The 14,835-nt window shown below is 41.6% G+C and overlaps 1 protein-coding gene across 1 annotated transcript in view; it reads left to right on the top strand.

Moving 5' to 3' along the window:
• PTPRO (protein tyrosine phosphatase receptor type O) overlaps positions 1-14,290 on the top strand; it is a 156,158-nt gene extending 141,868 nt beyond the window's left edge. The window contains 9 exon segments of the mRNA XM_042795458.1: positions 566-647; positions 1,693-1,783; positions 2,291-2,367; positions 4,694-4,828; positions 5,824-5,946; positions 7,503-7,657; positions 9,251-9,386; positions 11,707-11,827; positions 12,873-14,290. Coding sequence (XP_042651392.1) covers positions 566-647; positions 1,693-1,783; positions 2,291-2,367; positions 4,694-4,828; positions 5,824-5,946; positions 7,503-7,657; positions 9,251-9,386; positions 11,707-11,811 — 904 coding nt within the window. The 3' untranslated portion in view covers positions 11,812-11,827; positions 12,873-14,290.
• Positions 14,291-14,835: the final 545 nt, after the last annotated feature.

Below are 14,835 nucleotides of genomic sequence, written 5' to 3'. Positions count from 1 at the left end.
AAATATCTGAAAGCAACATTTTACACGTCACAAGAGACAACTTAAATGAAGCAGCAGCTGCCCTGGCGCCAGAAACACCCTGGTGGGATGGTACTGAGAGTGGGTCTGTGATGGGGTGCTGGATCACCACTTGTCATGGTGCCACCTGTGCCTCGGGGACATAACCACCTGCAAAAGCAGTTCAGGGGCCAAGGAATCATAGGAAGGGTGTATGGGTCATTCCCCTTGCCTCAAACCAGTGGTTTTCCTCAGGTAGGACAACTCCAGCCCTGCCAGGCTGCTTACTATCATCAGCAGCTGCAGCACTGGGCTCACCCCAGGTGATAGCACCCCTCTCAGCTGCTTTTTCGGGTGCCATTATGATATGATGCAAGTAATGAGCAATATGCCCACCATTTGGTGGCACTGAACCACAAGATTTTTTTTCCTCTTTATTGTTACTTTCTAGTATTAACATTTGCAAATACATATTCATGACTTGATAGTATTTGGGGGGGAAATAGAAGTAAAATGTTCTAAAAAAGTGTGTTTGGGTTCTTAATTTTTGTGTATTTTTCTTTTAAAGCCCTGTCCAGTTGGATGATTTTGATGGATACATCAAAGATATGGCCAAAGATTCAGATTACAAATTTTCTCTGCAATTTGAGGTAAATCTGTGGGGACTCTGCCCTCTCCTAGCTGTCATGCCTAGATCAGCTTTTACGAGATGTTAAGTTTGTGTGGCGTGTTCCTGTGCTCTGTGTTGTTTAATGTGCACTGTTACTAGGTGGGGCAGCTTCACTTCCAGTTCTGCAGAATTTAAAAGTGGACCTTGGTGTTCTTAAAGACTACATTTAGTAAGCTGATTTGAGTGGCTCATGACATTTGTTTCAAGATAATTGTTAGACCGACACACTTCCTTTAAGTTTAGGACATGCTGACATCCTGAATTGAATTCAGGATTTTAATGTCTTTATTTTATTTATTTAATGCCCTTAATTTGAGAGGAAACATGGGAATGAGAAGATAACATCAGAAATCTCTTTAAGAGCAAGGACATCTCTCTAAGACCAGTTTAGGTACATTCTCTTAATTACTCAAAATTTAAAGTCAATTTAGTAGTATAAAACTAAAAAGATCCTGTCCTAGGGCTAGCTTAGAAAGATTTAAACATGGAAATGGAGTGGAGAGGACTGTCAGGGTGTTACCACCATCCGGGGTGGCTGCCATGTTCCCTTCCTGCCAGTGAAAAGTCCTCTGATGCATCATATATTACATGTAGCTACTGAAGGAAATGACTAGAAAGATCTTCCAAACATTCCCCAATGTCAAGATCAAAAGCCACTTGGAACTTGAAGAAAACCCTTTAAGAAGGGTGGATGACCACCGCAGAAGTAATTCATCAACTCCCTGGTTTGACACTTTTTTGGCTAATTAAGTGCAAGTAGAGAGGAGCAGTCGAGAGTCACGGCCTTGGATGGCAGCAGCGTGTTGGCAGCGTCAGCAGGAGAGACCACATCATTGCTCTCTAGCTGTTTGGAGCCGAACTCGGAGGCATCAGATAAGGAAAGTCAGTGTAATCCTGCTGACAGTTTATAAAGTGATTTATGAACATTGTTGGTTGGGTACCTGCCACAAGTAAGCACTTCACATAGAATTATTTTCTGAATGTTTATGATTCTGACCTTGGCATTTTTCCTTCTGTTACCCCAGGAGCTAAAACTGATTGGGCTTGACATACCCCACTTTGCTGCTGATCTTCCTATGAATCGCTGTAAAAATCGCTACACAAACATCCTGCCATGTAAGTACAACACATACAGGCTCCTGCTAAAGTCCCTCGAGAGGGTTTAATAAGAGAACTGAAGAATCAGGACAGATTTTCTGACGGATAAGAGCCTGTTCTAAAACCTGCCCTTAGAGAGAACAAGGCAATAGATGGTTTTTGTCAGCTTTGAAGAAACGTAGCTTGCTGGGGATGTTTATCAAGACAGGAGTTTGGAAGTGAGAAACACAAGGTCATTTCTACTATTGAGTAATGTTACTAAATTTCTTTTATGATTTTAATAAAACCTAAGGGAGCCCAAAGGGATGGCAGTTGGAGGGTGTATTTTGCAGAACTGTAATGATGGCGCATTCATGTAGTGTTTACTGAGCCAAACATTGCTCTCTGTTGGTAAATATGAGCATTTCCTGGGGTTTTAATAGACCTTTTTTTTTTTTAGTTTCTATGGGATTAATTGTAGTTTTGCCTACTTGGAGATGAGTGCCATGTTTGAGAGGCAAATTTTTTATTTTTCTCCTTTTATAGATGATTTTAGTCGTGTCCGATTAGTTTCAATGAATGAAGAAGAGGGATCTGACTACATTAATGCCAACTACATTCCTGTGAGTACACACTTAGTCAGTGTAAAGAACACTGTTCAGCACAGCAGTTAGAGTGTGTCACCTGCAAGTAGCACAATATCTCCTGGAAGCTCAGTCGCATTCTCAGCATCTCCTTCAGCTTCCAATATTTTGCCTACCGGGAACTGTGCTTTTCAACAGCCACCAAAAAAAAGGTGGTGTTGGGGAAAGATTTTTGGCAAATTTTGCACTGGGTGGGCTGTGAATCGTTGTGAAACCTAGATTGGACTGGTAGGGAAATGGAGAGGAAATGTTAAGTGATTCAGTGGCTTTTTAAGACAGCTAGGAAAAACATAAACTTTTAAATGAGAAACTTTTCCAGGTTTCTACAGCACATGGAAAAAGGATTAAGCCAGACACTCCCCAACTGACAAAATGCACGCAGCCCAGATGGTGCGTGGAGGGAGCTTCTGCTTTCTGCCTCATCCCTGGTGCTCCCGGTGTGCCTCCCTCTGCCTGGCATAGAGCAGCCGTTTAGCAGGAGTAGCACCCAGAGTTTTAGGATCATTAAAGTATGTGCAGAGCTGTAGTCAAACAGTTTGACACTGGGGGTGGGCTAAAATCTCATCAGCTCTTTCCACTCTCACCTCAGCTTGTGTAGTCACTCAGGCTTTTTCCTGCCACTGCCGCACGGTTTGACCCCTCTGTTGTCCCCGCGTGCCGTGGCTCAGTGTAAGCCGTGTTCAGGGCGAGCAACGTTCACCGAGTCCCTCTGCATGGAGAGGAGGCAGGACACTACAGCATCCATTTAGAAGACGACCTTGCTCTTGTGGACCTTCGGCAGATGAGCATTTCTGCACTGTTGCCGTGATCAGAAGGCCGAGCTGGCCCTGGTTGTGCTGGAGAGAGCCGAGACAGCATTATGAAGAGGGAGGAGCCCTCAGATGAGTCAGTGAAACCACTTCTTTGTCACTGGGGCATCGCCCACACTGCTGTGTACTGCTGAGCACGTTGTCTGCACTTAGTCTGCAGGCCGAGTGCATGAACCTAAACGCTCAAACTGCAAGTGCCTGAGCTTGCAGTGAATCAAGAAAGAAAAAATTTCCAGTGTCCGAAATCATCATGCGCAACTCGAGAAACTTCTATGACAGGGGATTATGGATAATAGGATTTTATGTAGCAGTCCTTTTCGGATTTCTCAGTTCTGCTTTTTATAGTTTACATCTCTTTAGTTCTACTTATAGCATAATGCTGACCGTAGAAACTGGGACAGACGTGTCATCTAAATGCTTGGCTTTTCCCGATGATTGCTTTTCCACTGAGTACCTGCCTCCAAACACAGACACTAGTGGTGACCTGTGTCTCTGTGGCAATGGACATTTGACACTTAGGTCAGACATAGCTCATGCAGGCAAACAAACAGCAAATTCTGTGTAGTGCAAAAACTCAGAATGAACTGACTTGTAGAGATGTCTGAAGGAAGCCAGTTATGGAAAGTGCCTCCAAATCACAAATATTTTACAGTCTGCATACTGTGGTGGCACAGAAATTGCCCGGTTTGTATGGGATCGTACTGTGTGTTGGATGTATCTTCTCCTCATATTAGGAGTATCAAATACCTTTCTAAATGTCGTTTTGATGGTACAATCTCAGAAAATATGGTTATAGCAGATGTCAAAATGGCCATTTTGTGGATCTTTTATTATAGTCTTTATAATGGTCTTATTTTGGAGAGGGAAAGGAGTCTTTCCAACTAAAAGCATGTTGATAGAGATAGGAGACGGAATACACTGAGATAAAGGATCTGAGCTTCAATAAAACATAGCAATGATAATCTGTTAAGGGTGTTGGCTCAGCATGTTCTCTATTTTAAGCAGAATTCTAATTAATACTTTACTAATTTACGTCCATATGACATAAACGTGAACATAATCCTGCTCATTGCTACCTTCCATTTACATCAGTGACTGAAAATCACCACAGGCTAAGCGTCTGTAATTGTTTTTATGTCTGTATCTAAACAAAACCTTAGATATGAAATCTGGAAGAAGCTGAAACTTTTTTAGGATTCTCGTTACTTGTTTTTTTAATGTTCCTTTTCCTGTTCTTAGAGCAAACGATTTTTGTAATAGATTGATCTTCTGTCTTTCATTCTAGATTGCTTATGCTTTGGGACCATCAAAAATAGGAGAAAGTGGTAATCATAAAATAAATATGAAAAATCATGAAGTAGGTTCTTTGTATTAGAAATCACATGAAAAAATACAAAGTTAACTTGAGCAAGCTAAAAAATATATATGCCAGAGAAAATATGTGTTCTGAAGCATTAATCATGTTGGTAAACAGCACCTGTCTCCTTGTTTCTTAGGGTTATAATTCCCCCCAGGAATACATTGCAACCCAAGGGCCACTGCCAGAAACTAGGAATGATTTTTGGAAGATGGTTCTCCAGCAAAAATCTCAAATTATTGTTATGCTCACTCAGTGTAATGAGAAAAGAAGGGTATGTAACAAAATCTTGCACACGGTATAAAAGAAACTGCTCTGAAAACATTTGTTTTCTAGTGGGTGAATTTCTTGGCATTGTTTTCTGATCATGAGTCAGCATCATAACCAGAACTGGAATGGCTCATCATTCACTTATGGCAGGTGTTTCAGGATGGTTAAGGGACTGACACATCTTTTACATGAGGAGAGGCTGAGGGAGCTGGGACTCTTCAGCCTGGAGAGGGGGGATCTTATCACTGTGCATAAATACCTGATGGGAGGGAATGGAGACAAGAGACCCCTCAGTGGTGTCCAGTGACAGGACAAGATGTGATGGGAACAAATTAAAACACGTTAAATTCCATCTGAACATCAAGAAACATTTTTTTACTGTGAGTGTGACTGAGCACTGTCACAGGCTGCCCAGAGGTTGTGGAGTCTCCATCCTTGGAGATATTCAAGACATCTATCTGAGCATGGTCCTGAGCAAGCTGCTTTAGGTGGTCCTGCCTGAGCAGGGAGGGTTGGACAGGATGACTTCCAGAGGTCCTTTCCAACCTCAACCATTCTGCTATTCTGTGCTTTTAAGTTTAAATAATAATGAAACGCAAGTATGCTTTACATTTTCCTTGACACTATAATAAAAATGTTTGGAATATAATTTATTTTTTCGTATCTATGATCTTGTTCCCTGTGTTTTGTTCCTTTTAGACCTATTCTGTTAGGAGAAATAAGAATCTACAAAAACATTATGTATTTCCATTCTTCACTAAAGTAATGCTACCCTTCAGAAAACCAACATATAGCATATGTCCATAGTTACACAAGTAGGAATGATCAGGCTGAAAGTCATTGCAGGATATATTACATCTTACTGCAGCATCAAGTAAATAGTGCTGTAGACATTTCTAAAACTGAGGTTCAGTAGACTTTTGATTGTGCTTTTTTTATATATGTGCATATGTATATATTTATGTAAATGTAACATGTATGTAATTATTTCCCTTTCAGGTGAAATGTGATCATTACTGGCCTTTTACAGAAGATCCTGTTGCATATGGGGACATCACAGTGGAGATGCTGTCAGAGGAGGAGCACACAGACTGGATTTATAGGAATTTCCGAATTAGCTATGTAAGTGAAACATTTTGCATGGCCCTGCTAAAGGGTGGGAGTAATTTCGGTCCAGGCTTTTCTTTAACTTTTGTCCATTTCTGGCATTCAGTGGGAAATACCTAGGAGAGAGATTGCTGGCCTCACTCCACACAGGCAAATGGCTAAATCACAAAACTCTCCCTTAAAGTGGTTGTCTCTGTGAATTTCTCAGAAAAGTGCAAGACTGAAACAGAAGTAATACCAGAGCTGTGGACATTTCTGTGGTGTCAATAATTAGTGACAACAAATGTGCAAACTACTTCTTTGCTTTATCTCAGGCATATCTTCTATAAGCTAATCAAAACTTGAAAGTACCAATGTAGAATTTGAAAATATTTTTCAAAAGGGTAATTCTACAATATTCATGTACTCCTGTAAAGTATTGAAACACACATGAGAGCATGTGGTTTCCAAACTAAAGCTGTTCAATTTTTCAAACATTTCTTTCCAGCTTTGTTTCCTGCACCAGCTCATTGCCAGCACCAGCTCATGAAGGAAAGGTTAGAGACATGGAGGGGATGTGAAAAAAAGCTGTGCACTGGCACACTGAGATTGGCCCAGGACCTTAGTCCTGCTCAGCTATGCCTCACTGCATTACAAAGTGTGCGCAGGGTGCTGGTTAGGAGTGCAAATGCATAGAACACAATGTGTTGGGCTGTTGGAATCCACTGAAAATAATGACAAGATTTCAGTTTGCAGTTCAGGTAAACTGTCCTTTACGAAACACAGGGCAGCTACTTCAGGGTCTTTTGTAATGATCTCATTTTTTAATAATCTTTGCCTAAGGATCTGCTGTTGCATATGACTGGAGAAAAGTTATTGCAATAGGGTCATTTAGCCTGACCCGGAATGGCAAAACTAAAAGCATTGCTTGCCATGGGTTTTGGTGATGATACTCCCTATCCCTCCCCATGTTTTGAGTTCCTTTAAGTTTCAAAGACAAAATTAATTGTGTTGAGGATCTTGTATCACCTAAAGCCACTAAAGTTTTTAGCATTATAAACCTTTTTTGTAATAATGGGTATTTTTCTAAATATTTTGTTTGCCCCTGTAATGATTTTTTATTCCCTTCCAATAATTTTTTTCTTTGAAACTTGAAAAGAAAAACTCTCAAGAGTCCAGGCTTGATTGTTTGCCAACGGTGGTGTTGTTTATCTGTGGCAAAACGAGTAAAGGAGAGGGAATGGAATAGAAAGAGGAAGAAAACCTAAAATTGAAAAATGCACCAATTCTTGATTTAAAAGAAAAATCAAATCACCATGAGGGAAAAAAAAAAAAGACAAAAAAGCAAATACCAAATCCAGAAATGAGTTCATGCCTTTATGATAATGATGGCCTGATACACCCTCTCCTTTTTGATCAAGTAACATGTAAATTCTTTGCCATTTTTTGGTCTGACTTTACTTTCTTAGGCTGTATTTAGGGGAAAAAAAAAAAACAACCACCAGAAAATGACAAAACCCTTCAGTCTGACCGAGCGTGACTACACTGTTAAAACTCCTGTGAACATGCTGCTGTTCTGCTTCTTCCATTAGGCTGATGAGGTGCAAGACGTGATGCATTTTAACTACACTGCCTGGCCAGATCATGGTGTCCCCACGACCAACGCCGCCGAAAGCATCCTCCAGTTTGTGCAGATGGTCAGGCAGAAATCAGCAAAGAGTAAAGGCCCTATCATCATACACTGCAGGTAAATGCTTCGAGGAAATGGAGAACTGAAGGGTGTAACTCATTAAATACATTGGGAAGCCATTGGAAGGAGAGATTTTGAGGTTCTGCTCTCCTGTTATCTGTATATTGTTCTCTCTGGTATTAAGGGAAAAGGATTAGTCCCCCTCTTTGGCTACAGTGGGGCTGTGATTTCAGTCTGCAGCCACAGACATGAAGGCACTGCTTTCCAGCGTAGAGTCAGCTCTTCGGGTGTTATAAACAAATGGCTTCAGGAGACACAGCGAGCAACCCTGATTTACACCAGCTCAGAGCCTGCCCCTGCTTGCTCATTTCCACACCCTCACAGCAACTTAATTGTTCTGGGAAGGAATATAAGCAAGTATCAGAGAGCTGGGTAACAACTGTAGTATTTTATTTTTAATCAGGCTGCTTCTATCAGCAGAGATAGATATTTTCAGATAGTATTTTTAGAGTATACTGTACATCTTAGACCATAGATTAAAAGTAGCAATGCTATGAAATTAGTGTAAGGGGGGGAGAAAGAATGTATTTATCAACTCTTGCAGCAATTGTTATTAAAGAAGGCACAGAATGAATTTATCATTTAATGAATATGTCAAATAGATCAGAAGTTCCACTGTATTCATCTCATTCGAGATACTGACATTTTTGTTAAACAAGCAAAAAAACCCCAAATCAACCTGTTTCATGACATTTATGTTGGCCTGTGTTGAGACGAACTGTTAAACTTTATTGCAAATACTGTCAAGGCTTTTCAGAAAAATAGGACGAGACAGCAGAAAGCACTTTTACTAAGACACGCTCTTCTATCCTTAGTACTAGGTATGGTGTTGGGATGTTGTATGAAACTATAAAACCTCTAAAGCCACACTCATAATGAAATCAGACTTAAACGTTACATGTGAAATCACAGTGCAAAGGATCATAGGCACACAAGAATCTCTAAAGCAAAACAGCGTGTCTTTTTTCTAGTCACTTAAGCTTCCCTTTGGAGGGATGAGGATTTGCCAGCTGAGTAGTTGCTGACTCTTTCTGTCTCATGCTCCCAAGGCAGGAGTGCTGGAGTGCAGACTCTGCTGGCTGGTTTGTCCTTTGAGGATGAACTGGAGTACAGCAGGGCCTTTGCAATGCTGAGAGCTTTGCAGTATGGAGACCTGTGGAACTGAATCAGGCAGGTTCAGCCCCAGCTGCCTCTGCACAGCAATCACTGCCGAGAGAGTCTCTGCAGTTACAGCTACAGCCCCTGTAGTTAGAGATGTCTGATGAAATCTTTGAGAGCAGCAGTGAAAGCAGGAAGAGGAGGCAGCTACGAGTAGATGTGGGTGTGCACGCAGATTCTGCATGTGAGGGCACAGAGAGGAGTATGCAAGGTGAAGTATTTGCAGAGCCATCCAATCCATACATTCTGCCTCAACAATGGATGAAGGGTTGCACGACATTAAATCCTACAGATTAACCAGCCTGCATGACCTCAGATTAGCTGCATCTGATTATTGCAGCTGTAGGATGCCAGCTTTTTGCAGTACCACCGATTTTCCCGTGTGTCCCCATCAGAAGAGCCTGAAATGAGATGCATGTCTGTCTGTTGCAGTGCTGGAGTGGGACGAACAGGAACCTTCATAGCCCTGGATCGGCTCTTACAGCACATCCGTGATCATGAGTTTGTTGATATATTGGGCCTGGTGTCTGACATGCGGTCCTACAGAATGTCCATGGTGCAGACGGAGGTAAGATCAGTTCACTTCAACGTTGTGAATGTATCGTTGGATCTGTTTCATACCTCTCTGTGGCATGTTCATGCCCAACAACTGTTCGCCCTGAATATTTGGAAAAATAGCTACGAATAGATACAATTAAGTTTTCATCTTCATTGTAATATTGTCACACTATTAATCTGCTACATAGGTGGGTCTGATAATGTATCTACAGCCTCACTGATGTCTTCCAGAGAGGATAAGTTATTCTCACCTTCTGTGAAATTAATATGCAAAAAATGCATTAGAAGTGATTAACATATGAAACTTTCAAACCATTTTGAAAAGAATTGGGCTTGCTTAGGGGATTAATGGCTCATGAAATGATATCGCTGTTGGACAGCCATTCATGCTTGGTCAAGAGGGTATCATCTGGCCAAGCACAGGAACTCAGTTACACAATGGTAATACAAGTAACAAGCAAAACAGACAAAAGGATTGTGAGTCTGCCAGATACCCTCCTTGTGCCTCTCCCTGCCCAGATATCTACTGGGTAGTTCTTTTTCTGGTTTTATGGCAAATGTCAGGAGACTTTATAATGGAAAAAAAAAAAAAAAAACAACAAAAAACCAAATTCTTTTTCCAGAGCAGAAGCTTTTGTGTATCTGAAACCTGCCCGGTTCCTCTACTTATGAGGGAAAGATTTCACGCCTGTTGTACTCTTCACTGGTTAGACGTGTAAACTGGCAACCTCCATGCAGTTGAAAGTGCCACGATCACTGTTTGCAGGCTGGGTCTGGCAGATAATTTGTTGCAAAGGATTGTTGGATTCACAGCAAAGCAAAGATTTAGCAGGGAGAGGAGAGGAGGACGAAAGCCTGCAGTGACAACAGCTAGCATCTAGAAATGAAAAAAGGTCATTATTCTCAGACCGTTATGGATCATTCCTATCAAACTACTGCTTTTCATCACAATTCAGTATATTAATATGAAGGCAGATCCTTATGTAAATATCAGAGAAACGAATCCTGATGGTTGATTTCAACTGCATTACCACTGCAGACGTGATGTGAATTTTTTAACTTTAAAATTTTTTTTATGTATAAACTCATCACCTACTTGGGGCTGATGTCAGGGGCTGGGCTTGGGCAGTGGCTGAGCTCCTGCTGCTCCAGGCAGGGGCCAAGCCTGGCCACAGAGGTCACTAGATGGCATTGGCACTCAGGCACAGAGGCCACCGAAAAGGCTTTTGGTACAAAACCTGAAAGGACACCCAACTCACCTGGGGTCACCTTGCCTTGTACGCTGGAAAATTGGCAGTGTCTCACTGAGCAGTTTAAAAAAAACCAGATGGCACAGGCCCAAAAAGGGGATTAGGTTGGAGAATGCCCTGAATTGAAAACAATTACTTCAAATTAATGGGTGTGAGGAAATACAGGCATTTCTATGGTGTAAAACATGCTTTAAACTCATATTGATATCTCCTGGCATCCGCAGACCATTGGGGGACAAGGGCTGAAATCCAGACTCGGTTTTTGGGACAGTTGTTTTTGCTTGAGATTCTCTTGCTCCCTGTGCCTAGTGCACATAGAACTTAGTGTAAAGATTCATGAGGGTTTGGCTTCTCTCTCTTTGATATCTGAAAATCATCAATTAAGATTATTCCAAATTGCATTACAGTGTTTAATCTCTGTGATGACAATGCTTAGAAATGCCAGTCCATAACCAAAAGCAAAGATAACCACAGTCTTGTTGCACAAAAACCTGTCCACAAATAGTACGGTGCATGTGATTGGCCCGACCTACTTACAGTGTCATTTGCACAAAGTTTGATAACTCCCCAAATAATTAACTACTCTGTGAACAAAATCAGGTTTCAGCTTTTTATTGGTAAAGAAGTTAAGCTCTAAGGAACATGAAGTTCATTAAAATATTTCAGGTGCGTGTGTGGCATGGATGCAATTTGTTGTGCGTAAAGCATTGATGTACTTTCTGGAAAGTAATCCATTTTTAGGCGATACAAAGTAGTTTCATTTTAGCTCAGATCTGCCTAGCCTAGCCTATTCTACCCTACTGTATCCTATTCTATTCTATCCTGTCCTATTATAGTCTAGTCTAATATCCTATTCTAGGCTATCCTATCCTATCCCATCATCATTCAAGTGGTTAATAAGTGATTATAATGCTAGGGCAGTTCAGGTGGATTTTGTGCCTGCCATCTGCTATCTGCAACAATTGCAGGCTGTTATTTTGGGAGCTGTGCAGGCTGTTACTGTGAACTATCGAACTGTTTCACTGTTTACCATGGTTTCTGAGACGCAAAAATGTCGACTCATTTGGTCTTTCCTTCCAGGAACAATACATTTTTATTCACCAGTGTGTGCAACTGATGTGGCAAAAGAAGAAGCAGCAGTTCTGCATCAGCGATGTCATATATGAGAACGTCAGCAAGTCCTAGTTCGGAGTCACAGGTGGTAAGTCAGTCAGGCAAGCCCGGCCCCGTGCCATGCCCACAGCCTGGCATCGCGGCTGCTCGGCAGCAACTGGCATCATGAGTTTGCTGCAAGAGATTTGCTGGCAGTTTGGAGCTTTCTGGGCCTCATCCCCCTCTGAGGTGATGTTCACATGGAGAGTTCGAGGAAAATCCCTCTGCTTCTCTCAGTAAATAATCCACTATACTTTCCTGTCACTGTAAGAGTATATTGGCTCACTCATCGTTTGAAGCCAAAGAGAACCTGGAAATCTTGAGTGTGTCATCTACCCCTTCCCTGCTACTTGTCCTAACACACTTTGCAAAGTTTAAGGAGAGAACTTCAACATCTTCAGTCATTCTCAAGTCACTTACCAACTGCCAAGTTACCAAGGACAGCAGAGGTTTAGGGATGCTCTGCCAGCACTGCTCTTGTGGCAGCAGAACCTGCTGGAGGGTGTGATGGTAACCAAAAAGCTCTGACATGAAACACTGGGGAATTTTTAATTGGTAAAATGTAATGGTACTACCATTAGCATAAGCCTGAGTTGTTGCATGTAACCAGCCCAGCGCAGTCCCCATCTGCAGAGTAACATACAGGGCTCTGACCCACCATGAGGTTTGCTGGTGGGGACAAGCACCCCTGCTGTTTGAGCTAGTGAGCTTCAGTTCATTAGGTGTCAGTAATAACCCAGCCATAACCTTAATATTTGCTTTTGGGGGAAGCAGGAAGTCACAACCCTTCAACACAAGCTGGCTTCTCAAATAGCTGGTGGAGGGCACCAACACCAGACATCTCTACTGTGTCTCTGTGGTGTTGCACATGCTCCTTCATTCGCCTCCGCGTACATCATTCCCCTGCCTCTAAAATGAACTCTGATTTACCTCACTTTTCCTGATGTTTTTACTGTCCACTGGGAGCCCCAGAGCCCAGCTGCTTGTACTGGTGAGCTGCAGTCTCAGCCTCTTTGGAGGGCTGGTAAAGATACATCCCAAGAACTGTATTTATTTCTTTTTATTTCTAAAGCATTCTATTTGTTTCGTTCCAGGTGAGACCATGAAGCACACCCATCTTCCCTTGCTTCTGATTTTTTTTTCTTTTGATGGTTTGAACGGCCAGTTGTTCTGCCACGAGAGACCACTGCTTTGCAGTACACGGACAATGAAAGAAATAAACTTTTAACTTTCTGAAGCATGGGGGAGACAAAGCCTTAACAAGCCTGCGGTGTCTTTTGAACTGTTTAATTTCTGGACATTTTTTTAAAATACTGGACCAAATTCAACTAAACAACGTGAAGGCAAAGACACTATATGTGCATAAAATAGATTGCTCCGGAGTGTTGTTTTTTTGTTTGGTACCTTTGGTTACTTTTTTTTTTTTTTTTCTGTGCAGGTTGGGCTTAAGGTTAAAGTAAGTGCAATATTTTTTTAATGGTTGACTGAAGAGCTTTCTTCATGTGTCACTGATCTGTACTAATGTCCATAGGAGAGCAGGCATTGTTAGTATCTAATAATACCTCATTAGTGAATAGCAAGGCATGAACATACATGAAGAAATCTGGAGATTGTGAAAAGGGGGTGGGGGTGGGTTTTCTGGGTACCTGGATTTGACTGTTTCTTACAGCACTGATGTACGTGGGGCCTGGGGGCAGCACAAGACCCAAGGAATAGACTGACAAGCAGAAATCCAAACCATGAAGCCCGAAGCTGAAGCAGGCAGCCAACACTGAGAGATAGGGTGGTTTTAAGTTCTTGACTGTGCTACTACTAATTAAGCATAGGGATTGCTCTTTTTGCCAGCCTTTTCAGTAACACCACTGATCAGGGTGTTGGTTTAGATTAATCTAATCAAAGTGCAGCTGAGTTTCAAGCTGGGATATCTTAGACTCCATTACTATAGCATTTAACTGTCCAAGCAGTCTATGGTGCCTATACCCCTCATTTGTTTATTAATTTTAATAAGTAAGTATTAACCCTGTGTAAAAACATGAAGCTGATTCAGGTTGGGAGGGTGGAAAGGGGAAAAAAAAAATAAAAGTGCTTTAACAGATGTAACTATTTCTCCAAGCCAGGAATTCACGATGTTACCAAAAAAAGGTTTTGGCATGTGAGGGGCTGGTTATCACTTCATCGCTATGAGGCTGCCAAAGCGTCGGTATGGATTCCTGCAGGGGCTTCAGGGGTCAGGGCGGGGGGCTCTTTTCTTTTTTGCTGTCAGTTTCAGTTCTAGTCAGAATAATTAGCTCTCTATATTTTTTTTGTCTTTGTATAATTCCGGTACATCATTGTGTATTGTGACATGGATGCTGTCAGAATGGATGTTGATGGCATTTTTGTAACCTGTTGCTTTGTGTCACCTCATTGGAAGTTAGCAGCAATGGTACTCAATGTAAACAAAACAAACTTGAACTGAAAGTAAACACACTGGATTGCTTACCTGTGAAGAAGTCACTATCAGCAAAACAAACACACCTGCATAAGCTTTTTATTCACCCTGCGGCCTGGTAACACCTGTCATATATCAAACTACACCTATACTGAATGGTATAGTTTGGTAGCTCAGCTACTACCGGGAGCCTGATAGTATCCTTCAGATTAAGTCTTTATTTCGAAGAGTGATTCCACTAGCAGGTAAATAGGTGTATATTCCTTTAATATCTACTTCATCATCATATTGGTTACAATGGAAAACTTCCTTCAAACTATCCCATCTGTATTATGCAAAACTGCATTGACAACATCATCCCTCAAATAAAACCGGTCCTTGGGAAGGGTACTGCAGAAACAGAACACTAATTCTGATTATAAAATGGGTATGATATGAATTGCACCCCCTTCTCTTTCCGTGCATCTAATACTATTTCTACCATTTCCACGAAGCCCAGTCCTAAAGCAGAAGTGCCGTTTCTCTAAACAAGATGCATAGAAGTGGATGCAAAAGGGCAGAGAGCCCTGTCTTCAGGGAGCAGACTGTTAACAAGAAAGGCTTCAGTGGTAAACAGTTCTCTTACT

Source organism: Tyto alba, unplaced genomic scaffold (genome assembly GCF_018691265.1).
Source record: "Tyto alba isolate M040663 unplaced genomic scaffold, T.alba_DEE_v4.0 Super-Scaffold_21, whole genome shotgun sequence".
Taxonomy (NCBI): Eukaryota; Metazoa; Chordata; class Aves; order Strigiformes; family Tytonidae; genus Tyto; species Tyto alba.
The sequence above is the reverse complement of the archived record's forward strand: the minus strand, read 5'-3'. Positions and strand labels throughout refer to the sequence as shown.